General features: G+C 44.6%; 1 protein-coding gene across 1 annotated transcript in view; it reads left to right on the top strand.

Moving 5' to 3' along the window:
* LMBRD2 (LMBR1 domain containing 2) overlaps positions 1–17,155 on the top strand; it is a 133,701-nt gene that overhangs the window by 27,886 nt on the left and 88,660 nt on the right. The window contains exons 5-6 of the mRNA XM_040338362.1: positions 7,113–7,211; positions 11,541–11,708. Of these exons, the coding sequence (XP_040194296.1) occupies positions 7,113–7,211; positions 11,541–11,708 (267 nt within the window). The remainder of the gene's footprint in view (positions 1–7,112; positions 7,212–11,540; positions 11,709–17,155) is intronic.

The following is a 17,155-nucleotide window of genomic DNA, read 5'->3' as shown; positions in this document are numbered from 1 at the left end:
ATTTTTTAAATGTATGTCCTTTCATCCTGCGTTTTTATAATATAAATCCGGTCACTTTTTTTTACAATCCGCCGCCGATCCGCATAGTTATTCAAAAAAGATAGTTTATAAAACTATGTCTACACCGTTGTCATTTTGCTTGTGGGCATTGTGAAGCCTACAGGCACTTCCTGGAAGTCTTGGATGGGGAGTGATAATTGGACAGCGCACTGCATCCTGGGAAATGATGACACACATTTCCCAGGAGCATTAGAGGGAGATGATGTCAGAATCCTAGGTGGTTTCAAAGGCAGATTTTGTGGGACCGCATAGCAACAGGCATTTCCAGATTTTTTAGGTCTAATGAGCACAATAATAAAAAAAAAAAGTTGGGATGGAAACTCCACTTTAACCACCTTGGAACCAGCATGTCACGTTTTCTTTCTTGGCCATTGTTCAATTTTTAATGCAGATAGACTGGCAGCTGCTCCAATGACGGTGTGATTTCCGGCACTATGGGGTTGATTTACTAAAGGCAAATATACTGTGTACTATGCAAGTGCAGTTGCTCCAGAGCTTAGATAACCTCTTCAGATCCTCACTATAGCCGAATGACGGCTATAGCGCGGCGCGGACCTACTTTCCTGGGAGGGTCTTATAGACCACCTCCTGTGCTCGAGCGGCCTGCACGCGGTTCGCTCTGTGATCAGCACGTCTATGAGACTCGCTGGATCACAGATCGGAGTAAGGGGGTTGACCCCTTACCATGTGATCAGCTGTCAGCCAAATTATGTAATGTAAACAGATCCGGTAATCGGCTATTTTGTCTACTCACACACGCGTGTGTGAGTAGACAAACGCGGACCGTTTTCATCGGACATGTCCCGTCGTGTGTACGAGGCCTTAGATGTAGTCAAGGTGATGTAAACAATCTAAAGTGCTGAATGGTGTCTCAGTAGTGGTAATCCTAGCGTGCACCTTCCACCAGGGAAAACAATGATCTCAATCCACCGTGTGATGCACTCTCCCCAAGGGGGTTAGGCCCCTTTCACACGGACGGATAGAATGGTGCTTTTACCTGCGGATTTTCTAGTTTTCTACCACAGCTAAAAGCATACAATGCTTTCCTATGGCCCCATTCACACACAACGTTTAGCTGCGATTTTGTTGCATGCGGTTAGGTGCGAATAGAAAAAATAGAATTGAATGCGTCCAGGTGCGATTTAGCGCAGCTATATGCACTTAACCGCAGGTAATCGCGGTCTTTTCTGTCAACTGCGGATAGCAGCGTGAGAAAAAAAAAAAAGAACAGGAAGCACATCATAATCCAAAAAAATAAAAAGGGTTGCTATGGAAATGACTACCGCAGCTAAGCGCGGCCGCATGTAACCGCACGTAATCGCAATGTACAAATGCAGCTAATCGCAGTGCCCAGAGCCTTGAATTTCACTGAAAATTTACATGCTTTTAATTGCGGCAAAACTGCCGTCGGTCTGAAAGGGGCCTAAAACTCACCAGAAGACTGAAAAATCAGAGCCTTAAAGTGGAAGTAAACCCTCCTATCGTTTTCAGCCAAGGAAGCTGCCATCTTTGCCTCTGTTTAATCTTCAACTGCCACACTGCTGCACATGTGATCAGTTATGACACCAGCCATTGGATGGTTTGATAATTTGGTTGAGAGCACAACCAATGTGCAGTTAGCATTCCCGGCATGCCGGGAATGTAACTGTTTTTTAAAACTGTTAAATCGATGGGTTTACTTCCGCTTTAAGTAAGCGACTACATCAACCACTTTGTCACGGACCATCACCAGCAGGCACAGGAGCTCCACACAAGGTCATAAAAACAAGAAACCGCAATATAGTGTAATCCTGTTTATTAATCCAAAGTAGCCCATACACTAAAGGCCCCCTTAAACCTATCTACATACATCAAATCACAATAAAATGAGTATAAAATCAATGCTCAGATCATTAGAGCGCCGCTCGTAGCGGCTATTGTTGGTGCCGTTGTCATAACAACGGGCGGCGACCCCGCCCCGTTGCTATGACAACAAAGATAACCTAATCCCCACACAGATAAAACTATTAATGACTCACCGTCATGTAAACCGCACCAATCTCGTCATTTGCTGAACCTAAATCACGCGATATTTTGGCAATTAGGAGCGCTCAGACTCCTGGGAAATGATGACATTACATTCCCAGGAGTCTGTGCGGCGTAGGCCAGTAAGGAGAAGGACCGCGGTGCAGGAAGAAGGCAGATTAGGAGTTCTGCCTAGCAACAACAGTTTTAAGGTATGTAAAAAAAAAAAAAAAAATATATATATATTTTTAATCGGCTAATGACATTTTTTTAAAGTACTGATGCTGAGTTTGATTTGAGGGTGGAGCTCCGCTTTAAGTAGACAAATGCTAATACATGACCAACCATTTGGAATCTGTTATCGATTTCCATTGAAAAACAGAACAAGAAACACAAAAATGTCAAGGACAAGTTTCACAAGGGAGTTTCACTACACTAGCCTAGAAAAAAGTCACAAAACTTGTGAAACCTGTCGGACGGCTGTACCGTCTTCTGAGCGTTCATTTCTCAGGAAACATAAGGAAGGGACATTAGATGATCTGGCCCTGTGATGAAAGAGGAGATGGGAAGCTTCCAATGAGTTTCATTACTATAATAGAGAGATCACAGCTTTTCCTTCTCTATTAACAGAGGAGGGGTTCTGCATTCTTCAGAGATGGCTGGGAACAAGGTAACTGATAACAGTGAATCCCAGACAGAGGACAGAAAGTTTTCAGGTGACAGGATTAGTGGCAAGATCAACAGGACTTGTTTCATCTTAAACGACTGAAAGAATATGTTATATCTGTTCAATATTTTACAGAACAAAGTGGACCAAAAAAGAGAGAGGATGTTAGGCGTCAAGGTTTACACAAATATGAACTTCAGTAGAAAGTCAGTTTGCAACTGCTGACATGTCACAAGTAGAAATGAAAGGAGGAATACACACGGGGGTGTGTTGTGAAGGTTGAGGCCTTGTTCACACGTGCATACAATGTACACCCAGGACTGTGTTAACCCCAAAACAATGGAATCCGATTGTCGTCTGCACGATGACAGACAGTTCTTATCTTAGACACATTGTATGAAGCCCATTGTGTGCATGAGAAAATAAACTAAATCTACCCAATCATGTCCAACAAAGAACACATTCAGAATGTGAGCACAGCCATCCGTGTGCAATAAAGGGGGTGTATTATGCAGACCGTCATCCCTATGATGTGTGCCCACACTTAAGCCAGCCATAGACAGTAGAAACCACCCAAATTTCATTCAGTTTATGGGCAGGCTGGTTGTATTAAAGTCGATCCATTGATCAACTTTAGTACAACCAGCCTGTCATTTTTTTTTTTTGCCGTCGGGAAGAGTGAAAAAATTTACTGGGCTTTAATTGCCCACACAGGAGATGGAAACGGCCACATCGTTATGGACAGCCGTGGAGGCAAGTTTTTTATTATTTTACACAGCGATGTGGTATGTTTGATGCTCTTGAATGGGAACTTTATCTACATAATATTTAAATGGCCAAAAAAATAAATAAAAACACGTGACTGGAACCTCGCTTTAACATTTAAAGCCCAATTCCAGTAAACCTAAAAACTCTCCCTTGTCATGGGGCTGTACTGCAAGAGTTAATGGCTCATTTAGTTCTTGGGCAGCGGGCAGGCCGTCGTTGCCGAGGCAGCGGGCGGTCCGTCGTTGCCGAGGCAGCGGGCGGTCCGTCGTTGCCGAGGCAGCGGGCGGTCCGTCGTTGCCGGGGCAGCGGGCGGTCCGTCGTTGCCGGGGCAGCGGGCGGTCCGTCGTTGCCGGGGCAGCGGGCGGTCCGTCGTTGCCGGGGCAGCGGGCGGTCCGTCGTTGCCGGGGCAGCGGGCGGTCCGTCGTTGCCGGGGCAGCGGGCGGTCCGTCGTTGCCGGGGCAGCGGGCGGTCCGTCGTTGCCGGGGCAGCGGGCGGTCCGTCGTTGCCGGGGCAGCGGGCGGTCCGTCGTTGCCGGGGCAGCGGGCAGGCCGTCGTTGCCGGGGCAGCGGGCGGTCCGTCGTTGCCGTGGCAGCGGGAAGGCCGTCGTTGCCGGGGCAGCAGACTGTTTGTCGTGTCTTCCTTTTCAGTGCAAGGCTGTGATTTTTTTTTTTTTCCCAAGGTTGGTTTGAAAAGCCTTACTCTGTCCTTTTGCTGCAGGTTGCTTTTGCTGTTTAATTTATTTCAGTGCTCTGACAGATGGACATATGTGGGGCAACAAAAACAAGCAGCTGAGCTGGCCAAAGTTTTACTGCCCCCCCTGGCCACCCACCCAAACTGTCCCAATACAGCTTTGCTTTAATGCTGTGGAATTTTTAGATTCTGGCTATAGAGTTTGACAGGCAGTACTGCGCCGCAATGCAGGTGATTGTAGTGTGGTAGCGTGGCATTATAGGGTTAAATCTCCTCATTACCGTCTGTCAAATGCCCTCTGAAAAGCGATCTGAACACGGATTGCTCTTCAGAGGGCACAGAAGTCTGAAAGTCTGTAAAATGCAGGAGGAGTGAGTGAGGCCTTTACTACCAGACTCCCAAGGAGACGGTGCATTCATTGGCTTGCCTTCAGTTACCAAGAACTAAAATCACTGTGGATGGATCACAGATTTGTAAGGGACCCTTCACTGGTTATTGCTTATTCATCAGGGTTCTTGCAAATGGCACACCCAACAAAAGAATGGTTTGTACTTTGAGGAGCTTCATTGGATGTTTGGGGTTCACTAGATGGTGAGAACTGGAGACTCATTGCTCCGGGACCCTCTTTGGCTGAGCAGATATATGCCAATATATTTGGGAGATTTCTTTGCATGATCGATGCCTGTTCCTTTCTACTTGGGGGGAATGCGCATTTTATGTCCTCTAAAGCCTCGTACACACGATAGGTTAACCAGAGGACAACGGTCTGAAGGACCGTTATCATAGGTTAACCGATGAAGCTGACTGAGGGTCCGTCGTGCCTACACACCATAGGTTAAATCAGGGGTTGACAAATTTGCTTGGAATCTAGGAGCCAGCTAAAAAAGTTAGGAGCCAGAAAACGCGCCCCCGTCCCGACGAGCTTGCGCGCAGAAGCGAACACATACGTGAGCAGCGACCGCATATGTAAACGGTGTTCAAACCACACATGTGAGGTATCGCCGCGATTGGTAGAGCGAGAGCAATAATTCTAGCCCTAGACCTCCTCTGTAACTCAAAACATGCAACCTGTAGAATTTTTTAAACGTCGCCTATGGAGATTTTAAAGGGTAAAAGTTTGACGCCATTCCACGAGCGGACGTAATTTTGAAGCATGACATGTTTGGTATCAATTTACTTGGCGTAACATTATTTTTCATAATATTAAAAAAAAATGGGGATAACTTTACGGTCTTATTTTTTAATTAAAAAAAGTGTAATTTTTCCCAAAAAAAGTGCACTTGCAAGACCGCTGCGCAAATACAGCGTGACAGAAAGTATTGCAACAATCGCCATTTTATTCTCTAGGGTGTTAGGATAAAAAATATATATAATAATGTTTGGGGGTTCTAATTAGAGGGAAGAAGATGGCAGTGAAAATAGTGAAAAATGACATTAGAATTGCTGTTTAACTTGTAATGCTTAACTTGTAATACCAACGGCCACCACCAGATGTCGCCAGCTTACACATCTGGTGGTAATAACTTGTAATACCAACGGGTCACCACCAGATGGGCCCCCCCTTCAAAGCCAAGTCGCCAGGACCCTATTTCTAGTTGCCATGGCGACCTGGCGCCCGGGATTTGTCGAGCCCTGGGTTAAATAACCGATCATGTCAGAACGCGGTGACGTAAAACACAACCTGACGCCCGGGATTTGTCGAGCCCTGGGTTAAATAACCGATCATATCCGAACGCGGTGACGTAAAACACAACGTTGTGCTAAAAAAAAAAAAAGAAAGTTCAATGCTTCCAAGCATGCGTCGACTTGTAATGCTTAACTTGTAATACCAACGGCCACCACCAGATGGCGCCAGCTTATACATCTGGTGGTAATAACTAGTAATACCAACGGCTCACCACCAGATGGCCCCCCCTTCCAAGCCAAGTCGCCAGGACCCTATTTCTAGTCGCCCTGGCGCCCGGGATTTGTCGAGCCCTGGATTAAATAACCGATCATGTCAGAGCACGGTGACGTAAAACACAACGTCGTGCTTAAAAAGAAAATTCAATGCTTCCAAGCATGCGTCGACTTGATTCTGAGCATGCATGGATTTTTAACCGATGGTCGTGCCTACCAACGATCGGTTTTGACCTATCGGTTACCAATCCATAGGTTAATTTTAAAGCAAGTTGGCTTTTTTTTAACCTATGGTTAAATAACCTATGGGGCCCACACACGATCGGTTTTGACCGATGAAAACGGTCCTTCAAACTCGCTGTCCTCTGGTTAACCTATCGTGTGTACGAGGCCTAAGTGTCTACAGATTTATGGAAAAGGCTGATCCACCTCAATCCATGATGGAAGGGTGAATCTCTTACCAGCAGTCTGTGGTCACTAATAGCTACCGTGTTTCCCTGAAAATAAGACCTACCCTGAAAATAAGACCTAGCGTTATTTTCCAGGAGGGCTGCAATATAAGCCCTACCCCGCAAAATAAGCCCAAGTTTAAAAATGCTTGTAAAGTCCTATAATTGACTCTATTACAGTAGTATATAATGTACAATGTGTGTGTTTCTGTAATATAATTGCGGGGGAAAGAGGTCCGGCAGGTCACAGAAGTACAGAGCAGCGCTATAACGAAGGTATTTGGCACAATTATATTACAGAAATGCACACATTGTACATTATATAATACAGTAATAGAGTGGATTATAGAATTTTACAAGCATTTTAAATTTGGTTCACACTGGGGATTCCTGACAGGCAGGGAAAGTGTGGGGGAGAGAAGATGGCACATTACATGGTAAGACCTACCCCGAAAATAAGCCCTACTGTGTCTTTTGTTGCCAAAATTAATATAAGACCCGGGCTTATTTTCAGGGAAACACGGTAGTAGTATGTATTATACCTACTTGATGATTTCTCTTATGTTTTATGACAGCCCACTTCAAGAGTGCTACAAGCCATGGAGCTACATCCCGAAAGGAATCATGCCGATCTTCTGGCGCGTGGTCTACTGGACATCACAGTTTCTCACTTGGTAAGTGTCACCAAAACTGTGAAGGATGCCCCCTGCTGGTCATTGTTGGCAATGCTTTTCATTTTCAGTATGAGGTTGGGGACTTTTCACTTGCATGCTTTTTATTGCTTACCGCAGATACTCTAACATGGTCCACTTTAGCAAACATGAAACATTCCAAATCCTCTTTCTGCCTTTGTGATTACAAAGAATACAAATGGCTGGATTCAGGTACACGTGCCTAACGTTAGGCAGGCGTAGCGTATCTCATATAGGCTACGCCGCTGTAAGTTAGAGAGGCAAGTGCTGTATTCACAAAACACTTGCGTTCTAAGTTACGGCGGCGTAGCGTAAATGTGCCGGCGTAAGCGCGCCTAATTCAAATTGTGAAGAGGTGGACGTTTTATATGTAAATAAAGCATGACCCCACGTAAATTACGTTTTTAACGAACGGCGCATGCGCCGTCCATGGACGTATCCCAGTGCACATGCTCCAAATTACGGCCCAAAGACTTATTGATTTCGACGTGACGTAAATTACGCCCAGCACCATTCACGGACGACTTCCGCAAACGACGTAAAAATTTAAATATTTGACGCGGTTCCGACGTCCATACTTAACATTGGCTGCGCCATCTTTTTGGTGGAACATCTTTAGGCCTGAGACCGCCTTACGTAAACGGCATATCTTTACTGCGACGGGCCACCGTACGTTTGTGCATAGGCGTATCTCGCTGATTTACGCATTCTAGGCGTAAATCAGCGTACACGCCCCTAGCGGGCGGCGGAAATAGACAGCTAAGATGCGCCGGCGGTCGTATCTTGGCTAGATTTAAGTGTATCTCAATTTGAGAATACACTTAAATATACGACGGCGCAGATTCAGAGTTACGACGGCGTATCTACTGATACGCCGGCGTAACTCTACCTGAATCTGGCTAAAAGAATACATACATCGCACTCTTATCTGTAGGCCCCACAATTTTTTTTTTTTTTTTCGAGTAAAAAAAAAAAAAAAAAGATACCCAGCTGCAAAAAAAAATCCTGGTTAGAGCTCAGCAAACCATCCCACATTCTACTCATAGTGGGCCAGATTCAGATACAATTACGTTGCTCCACGGCAGCGTAACGTATCTGATTTACGTTACACCGCCGCAGGTTTACAGCGTAAGTGCCTGATTCACAAAGCACTTACCTGTAAACTTGCGGCGGTGTAGCGTAAATGCGCTCGGCGCAAGCCCGCCCAATTCAAATGGGGCGGGCACCATTTAAATCAGGCGCGTTCCCATGCCGAACGTACTGCGCATGCTTCGTCGGGTAAATTACCCGACGTGCATTGCGCTAAATGACGTCACACGGACGTCATTTGTTTAGACGTTAACGTAAATGGCGTCCAGCGCCATTCACGGACGACTTGCGCAAACGACGTGATTTTTTTTTATTTCGACGCGGGAACGACGGCCATACTTAACATGGCTTAGAACACCTAGGGCTCAGCCCTAATTTTACGCGGCGTATCTCGACAGAACAACGTAAAGTTAGATCGACGGGCAGCGCGGACGTTCGGGAATCGCCGTAACTAGTCATTTGCATATTCTACGCCGACCGCAATGGCCTCGCCACCTAGCGGCCGGCCTAGAATTGCATCCGTAAGATCCGACAGTGTAATTCAATTACACCTGTCGGATCTTAGGGCTAGCTATGCGTAACTGATTCTATGAATCAGCCGCATAGTTAGGAGGGGCGGATCACAGAGATACGACGGCGTATCAGGAGATACGCCGTCGTATCTCTTCTGTGAATCTGGCCCATAATGTATAAAGATTTCTATAATTTGAGTAGAAAGTGGGAGGGTTTTGAGCTCTAATCAAGTTTTTGATTTTTTGTAGTTTGGTTTCATTGTGATTACAGACCTGGAATTACCTGGCATTTGAATCTGTCCTCTAAGCAAACGGCCAATCCCATTTAGTTTTTTTGTTTTTTGATCTTTAAGGTATGCGGTTCGTACAAAATGTCATAATTACACGCATGTCAACCTACGAAATTCAGTGATAGGCAATAAAAATAACTTGTCAAATAAGTCTACATACATTGGAGAGCCAATCACACTTTTGAAACAATTAGGGATGTATTCGTTAAACAAAAAAGAAAATTGTGCAGAGCCAGACGTTCGTACTGTGAACCAGTATGAACATGCATCTGTTCTTTGCAAATGGGGGCAGAATGGATTTGTTATTAAAATATTCGTTTTTTTTTTCTCTAAATTTGAATATTTTAGATTCTTTCAAACTTTTTAGTGGTTCAGCAAAACACTGCATTATGGCTGCTAGATGTAGCTGAAAATCATAGTAAATAAGTATTTATTTCTTGACATCATCACCTCCATCTAGTGGTCATAATGCAGTATTTTCCTGATTCACTCTTTTCCATATGAGTAAACATCGACCTTTTGCTCCCATTCGCACAGGACGAAAAGGTCTGCAAATGTTTATTTTTTTTATTTAAATACAACTCCTAAAGTATATAAAAGTTGTTTTAATCTTCAGTTGCCTTCATATATGCTTGTATACTGTGTGGAGTGTCCTGAGTCTGAAAAGATTTATTTATGAAAGTAACCACTTCCGTTCAATTAGGCCCTTCTCTTGGTGAGTGAGGTTGCCCATTGTAGTAATGGATCAATACTGGAAGTAATGGATCAATACTGGAACGTGGCAGCATGCAAGGCCATGTTCTGCTTCAAAAACGCATGGAAAGTAGGTTACATGATTTCCAATGGCATAGTTCACACCAGTACAGTCAGTTCCAGAAAAAAAGTAGAGCATTTTTTTCTACACTGGACTGTACTGGAACGCAGTAAAACGCACCGGAATGCTTTGGACTAAGGCTGTGGAAAAAATCGATTTGAATCGAGTTGGGAGGTCAAATCGATTCAGATTTGAATTTTTTCATGGGACCGGCGCTCCGCGGACTAGGCCGAAGCTGTGGCCTCGCCTAAAAAATCCTGCCCGTAGTTCGCCGCGATCCTGGGAAAAGGCCGCAAGGCCAGACGACGTGGACTAGGCCGAAGCCGCGGCCTTTTCCCAAGATGGCGACGAGCTGCGGGTAGGATTTTTTAGGCAAGGCCACTGCTTCAGCCTAGCCATGGCCTCTCCTAAAAAATCCTGCCCGCAGCTCCTTATGACCGGCACGGTGTCCATCAGAAAAAAAAAACTTGATTCGAAATCGTAAATCAAGTGTTTTATTATTATTTTTTTTAAATCACAGATTTTTTTGGGGGCCAAAATCGCCCAGCTCTACATTGGACCCCTCCCGTTTACGATATTCCATTCCATCGCCCCACGACCGCTTATCCGACTGTCCGACAAGCCAGCAGACACATAAGAATTCTCTCAGAAAGACGAGACATACGCTCTGTGTTCTGAGTCAAATGAATGAACCAATGCTTTAATGGTTAGCTCTCTTATATACAGTACAGGCATGTTACAGTAATCAAAGGAACAAATAAACTCTCCACCCACACATCACACAATGGGGCTTCAATCACATTCTTTTAGATAATGACATTCAGAGGAGTTAATTATCCCCCAGACGTCCTGTCTCTGCGACAAGTTCCCCTCACCTGTTACACAAACACATTCCTTTACTAAACATAATTGACATGCTAATTCCCTACCCCTGAAAGGAGACATCTGACCTTTCGGACTTAATTAGTACAATGGACGCAGAATGTAATTACAGCAAGATACTTTAACATCCCATATTAGCCAGCCAGGCTGACTCTGTTTCAATCCACATCACCACAGTAGCAGACTTAGTTAGCATCTCACAATGGAATGTCTAGGAGCAGACGCAATTAACACCTCAAAAGCATGTGTCCCCCCATTGAATGAAAACGCTCAATTTGGAGTCAGAATTTAACAACTTGTAATATTCCAAGATATCCTGCAAAACATGAATTATCAGTAATGTCCCATCTCATGTAATTTATAATTATCATTTCTCAGTCACCCTATGCCCAAAAGGGGCACAGGATGACTCTAGACCCAAGAGTCATTAGTGACGCTGGCACAGGAGTACCCCCCATCCTTCAAAAGTCTCTGGGTGTCACGGGCCATTCTGTTACAGAAACGCATCCAAAAACGCGCTGGAACGCACCAAAAACGCACATGCAAAAATGCATCCGGAACAGATCTGTAGTGCGTTTTTTGTGGTGTTAACCAGCCCTAAAGCCAATAAAGACAAAATACCACACACACACCTAATAGAGCTTTGCGTTTAATCTGCACTAACAATTCTATTTTTTAAAATAATGAGCGATGTTTGAAAATGTTTTTTTTTTTTTTTTTATAGGATTCTGCTGCCTTTCATGCAGTCCTACGCTCGCTCTGGTGGATTTTCTATTACAGGGAAGATTAAAACCGCTTTGATAGAAAATGCTATTTACTATGGTACCTACCTGCTAATCTTTGGTGCCCTGTTAATATATGTCGCCGTGAGCCCTAAACTGCATCTTGAATGGTAAGTGTATTTAATATAAGCTTTTTTTCATGTTTTCTAGTATTGACCTTGCAGATTTCTGATATGTGGCCCGATCACTGGACAGAGGTGATAATGCTGGATCATGGTCCAGGGATGAGGGTGGAGACACAAAGGTGATTCTAGTACAGTGATGGTGAACCTTGGCACCCCAGATGTTTTGGAACTACATTTCCCATGATGCTCATGTACTCTGCAATGTAAAGTTGAGCATCATGGGAAATGTAGTTCCAAAACATCTGGGGTGCCAAGGTTCTCCATCACTGTTCTAGTAGCTGCAAAGCAGAACTAGGATACAGGAATGTTCCGTGCCTGGTTGGGTAATATGGCAGAGCTGTGCAACTTTACCTGACTATCCAAAACTAAAAGGCAGCAGCTACAGTGTATCCGGAAAGTATTCACAGAGCTTCACTTGTTCCACATTTTTTTTTTTTTTGTTTACGTTGCAGCCTTATTCCAAAATGGATTAAATTCATAATTTTCCTCAAAATTCTACAAACACTACCCCATAATGACAACATGAAAGAAGTTTGTTTGAAATATTTGCAAATTTATAAAAGAAAAAAACAGGAAAAAGATCACACGTGTATTCACAGCCTTTTCTCAATACTTTGTTGAAGCTCCTTTGGCACCAATTACAGCCTCAAGTCTTTTTGAGTATGATGCTACAAGCTTGGCACACCTATTTTTGGGCAGTTTCTCCCATTCTTCTTTGCAGGACCTCTCAAGCTTCATCGTGTTGGATGGGGAGTGTCGGTGCACAGCCATTTTCAGATCTCTTCAGAGATGTTCAATCGGGTCCAAGTCTGGGCTCTGGCTGGGTCTCTCAAGGACATTCACAGAGTTGTCCTGTAGCCACTCCTTTGTTATCTTGGCTGTGTGCTTAGGGTCGTTGTCCTGTTGGAAGATGCACCTTTGCCCCAGTCTGAGGTTCAGATGACAGGATGTCTCTGTACATTTCTGCATTCATCCTTCTCTTTATCCTGACTAGTCTCCCAGTTACTGCCACTGAAAAACTTCCCCATAGCGTTATGCTGCCACCACCATGCTTCACTGTAGGGATGGTATTGGTCAGGTGATGAGTGCTGCCTGGTTTCCTCCAGAAATGACGCTTGTCATTCAGGCCAAAGAGTTCAATCTTTGTTTCATCAGACCAGAGAAATTTGTTTCTCATGGTTTGAGAGTCCTTCAGGTGCTTTTTGGCAAACTCCAGGTGGGCTGTCATGTGCATTTTACTGAGGAGTGGCTTCCGTCTGGCTACTCTACCATACAGGCCTGATTGGTGGAGTGTGGCAGATATGGTTGTTCTTCTGGAAGGTCCTCCTCTTTCCACAGAGAAACACTAAAGCTCTGTCAGAGTGACCATCGGGTTCTTGGTCACCTCCCTGACTAAGGCTCTTCTCCCCCGATCGCTTAGTTTGGCCAGGGTGGCCCGCTCTAGGAAGAGTCCTGGTGGTTCCAAACTTCTTCGATTTATGGATGCTGGGGTCCATTGTTCTCATTGGGATTTTCAATGCTGTAGACATTTTTCTGTACCCTTCCCCAGATCTGTGCCTCAATACAATCCTTTCTCGGAGGACTACACACGATTCCTTGGACTTCATGGCTTGGTTTGTGCTCTGACATGCACTGTTGACTGTATGACCTTATAGACAGGTGTGTGCTTTTCCAAATCATGTCCAATCAACCGAATTTACCACAGGTGGACTCCAATCAAGTTTAGAAACATCTCAGCCCTGGTTCACACTGGGCATCGGTAGTGAAGATTTCACTCCCGCCGGCAGTCCCGATTTCGGCCGCGATTTAAGAGACATCTGTGCAGGTTTCTGCACAGATGTCTATGTAAATCGCGGCCCGAAATCGCAAAAAGTAGTACAGGAACTACTTTTTGAAATCGGTGCAGCGCCGCAGATGCGGCGTCGCACCGATTAGGACAGTGTCATTGCCGACAATTGGCGGCAAATGCCGCCGATTTGAGATGCGATTTCACATGTGAAATCGCATCTCAAATCAAAGGAAATCGTACCCAGTGTGAACCTGGGCTCAAGGATGATCAGTGGAAACAGGAGGCACCTAAGCCTAATTTTCAGTGTTATGGCAAAGGCTGTGAATACTTATGTACATGCGATTTATTTTAATTTTTTTTAATACATTTGCAAACTTATTTCACATTGCCGTTATGGGTTATTGTTTGTAGAATTTTGAGAAAAATAATGAATTTAATAAATTTCGGAATAAGGCTGTAACATAATAATGTGGAAAAAGTGAAACTCTGTGAATACTTTCCGACTACACTATACATGTTCTGTTCCTGTGGGGTATTAAATATAAACTTACCAGCTTATGAACAAGGTTCCCGGCCAAGACACGTTAGCCCTCCCAGTTTTGTACATGGACATTATCAAGACTTTTTCTCCAGAAGTGCCGGCTCCATTTTGCTTTGATTTAGTTTATCAGCTTATGAAGTCCAGCGCGCTCTTCCTCGCACCTGACATCGTCGCAGTGTTTCTTTTTTTCTGTGCCACCATTTTGGATTTGGGAGCCAACTGCCACTACCTGATCACTTACAGCCAGCCCCATGCTGAAATGCCCATGCACATGTGCAAGATTGTCAGACTGTGGGGGAGACAGTTTGGAAGCCCCTAGGACAGGGGCGTCAAACTTTTTTTTTAAAGAGGGCCAGATTTGATGAAGTGAACATGCGTGAGGGCCGAACATTTTGCCTGACATTCTTTGAACCATTAAAAGTCGGTCTAAGTGTGTTCAACCGAACGCTAATATATGGCCCAACAATAATTCTCTTGCCTTTGTGGCTGTGTGGTCAGGCATGTTATTTGGATCTCTCTCTCTCTCGCTCTTGCGCTCTCTCTCTCTCTATAATAAATATATATATATATATATATATATATATATATATATATATATATATATATATATATATATATACACACACATGTTTTGTGGCCCCAAAAGTTCAGGACTGAGGATGAGCTTGGGTGTGCTATTTGGATATACCGTATGTATCAGCGTATAACATGCACCTTCACTTTAGGAGGGAAGTTTCATTTTAAATAAAGAACTGTGAAGCAAAATAAGGGCCAGTGCCCACCAATGCAGCTTAAACAGTACCCATCTGCAGCCTCTCCATTGCCATGAATGCAGCCTGATCGATGCCCATCTGCAGACTCAGAGGAGATGAGGGGCGGGACAAGCGCCAACAGATTACATACAAGAGAATCTCCTGTTTACACAGCAGCCTCTTTAATACAATGTCCCGCCTCCTATGATAGACAGAGGAGTCGTCCAATGGCAGCCCAGGAGATGGGACTTCCTATTACAGATGGGGCCACAAAAGATATATATATCCAAATTACCAGGGGGGCCACATTAAACCATAACGGGGGCCGCAATTGGCCCACGGGCCAGACTTTGGATATGCCTGCCCAAGGATGTACGACATGATATCCCAGGAGGCTGAAGACAGCCGAGGACTTTGTAATGGTATCCTAGGCAAAGAATGAGAAAATGGAAGTGAGCATGAGCAAAAAAATAGGTATTTGCTTTGCAAAAAAAAAGACTTGTGTAACAGGAAGTGGGGAAGGAGTAGAATTTTGTTTTTGAATAGGGGTCCACTTTAAAATAAACCCATGAGAAGAGAAAAATTTGCTCAGTGCCATTGCTAATTTGATATGAAAGAGTGCATAGTCTGGGGCTGTTAAACTGATCCTGGCCTTACTGCCTAATATCAAATGATGGAATAGAGCCGGCTACTTGGTGTCATCCATAAATTGAATCTTTACTGGCTACATAACAGAGCTGCACGATTTATCGTAAAAAAATCACAAAATCCCGATTCAACCCAACCTCACGATCTTAATCCAGCATTTCCACGATTCAGGTAACAAGTGCAGAGCCGTTCTTTGCTTACAGCTGTCAAAAAAAAGTTTATCACAACATTGCTCAGTGCTGAGAGATGAGAAGAAACCATGTATAATTTGGTTCTTTTAGAGATCAAAGAACTTCGGTCTGCAAATGAGGTAATTTTAATCACTTAGACAGGAGGGCGATTCATTAAGAGTTAAATAACGGCAAATAAAATGCGGTAAAATACTGCATGCGGTAAATCGGTTGCGAAAGTTGAATTTACCGTTAAAGCAGTGGTTCCGCGGGTTGTGGATTTTTTCTTAATAGCTCAAATACTTATTAATGTACATTGCAATCTACCCCTCACCTGCTAGCCGCTTGTAGGTCTATCCGTTCTTTTTCCGTGATAAATAGTAACTTATAAAAACGAATCCAGGTCATTACCATCTTGCTTGTGGGCAGTGTGAAGCCCACAAGGAAATACTTCCTGGATTCCGTGATGCAATGCCCCCATCATGCACCGCAGGATCTCGCGCATGCGCGGTGTTGACGGTGAGCAGCGTGAGGCTCGCCGTCAACACTTCCTGATTACAATCATTACTATGCCAACGGGTGACATCATTTAGGATACACGCCCGTTGTTGTGAAACGTTACTCCCAGGGGACCTTGCGCACAGATCCCATTACACCTAGAGGAGTCGGGGAAAAGGAGCGACACGCCCACTCCCCGCAGGGAAGAAGACCGTGCTAAATACAGGTAAGGGTACAGATTTAATAAAAAATTACAACGCTACAACGATTTATTAAGGCTGCAGATAGGAAAGCTAGAAACTTCAGTTTGAGGGTGAACCTCCGCTTTAAATACCGAATGCAGTATTTCTTCGATTTAACAGTAATTGGCTCATTATTTATTGCGGTAATTTACTGCATTGAGCTGGTTGCTAAGGAGCGGACCGGGATTTGTCAAACTGCGTGGGGGTCAGGGGAACCCCCACGTTGTTTTGTGACAATGCTGATTGCTAAGCAGCGGGCCTGGAAGCCGGCCACTGTGTCCTTAACCACTTGCCGACCGCCGCACACACATTTACGTCAGCAGAATGGCTTGTACAGGCAAATGAGTGTACTTGTACGTCCCTTTGAGTTTGCCGCCGTGCATGCGTGCGCCCGCCAGCCGCGGGACTGCGCCCGTGGGTCCCACGAACTCTTTGTTCGCCGACGGCCTGCGATCGTGAGACGGAGAGGCAGAACGGGGAGATGCCTTTGTAAACAATCATCGGGAGCAGTGATCGCTGTCGGGTCAGTGGTAGCCCACCCCCCTACAGTTAGAATCACTCCCTAGGACACACTTAACCCCTTGATCGCCCCCTAGTGTTTAACCCCTTCCCTGCCAGTTTTATTTACACAGTATTCGGTGCATTTTTATAGCACTGATCGCTGTATACATGACAATGGTCCCAAAATAGTGTAAAAAGTGTCCGATCTGTCTGCCATAATGTCGCAGTCACGATAAAAATCGCAGATCTCCGCCATTACTAGTACAAAAAAAAATTAATAAAAATGCCATA

The sequence above is a fragment of the Rana temporaria genome, chromosome 1, assembly GCF_905171775.1.
Source record: "Rana temporaria chromosome 1, aRanTem1.1, whole genome shotgun sequence".
Taxonomy (NCBI): Eukaryota; Metazoa; Chordata; class Amphibia; order Anura; family Ranidae; genus Rana; species Rana temporaria.
Note: the sequence above shows the minus strand (reverse complement) of the source record. Positions and strands in the feature narration are given on the sequence as shown.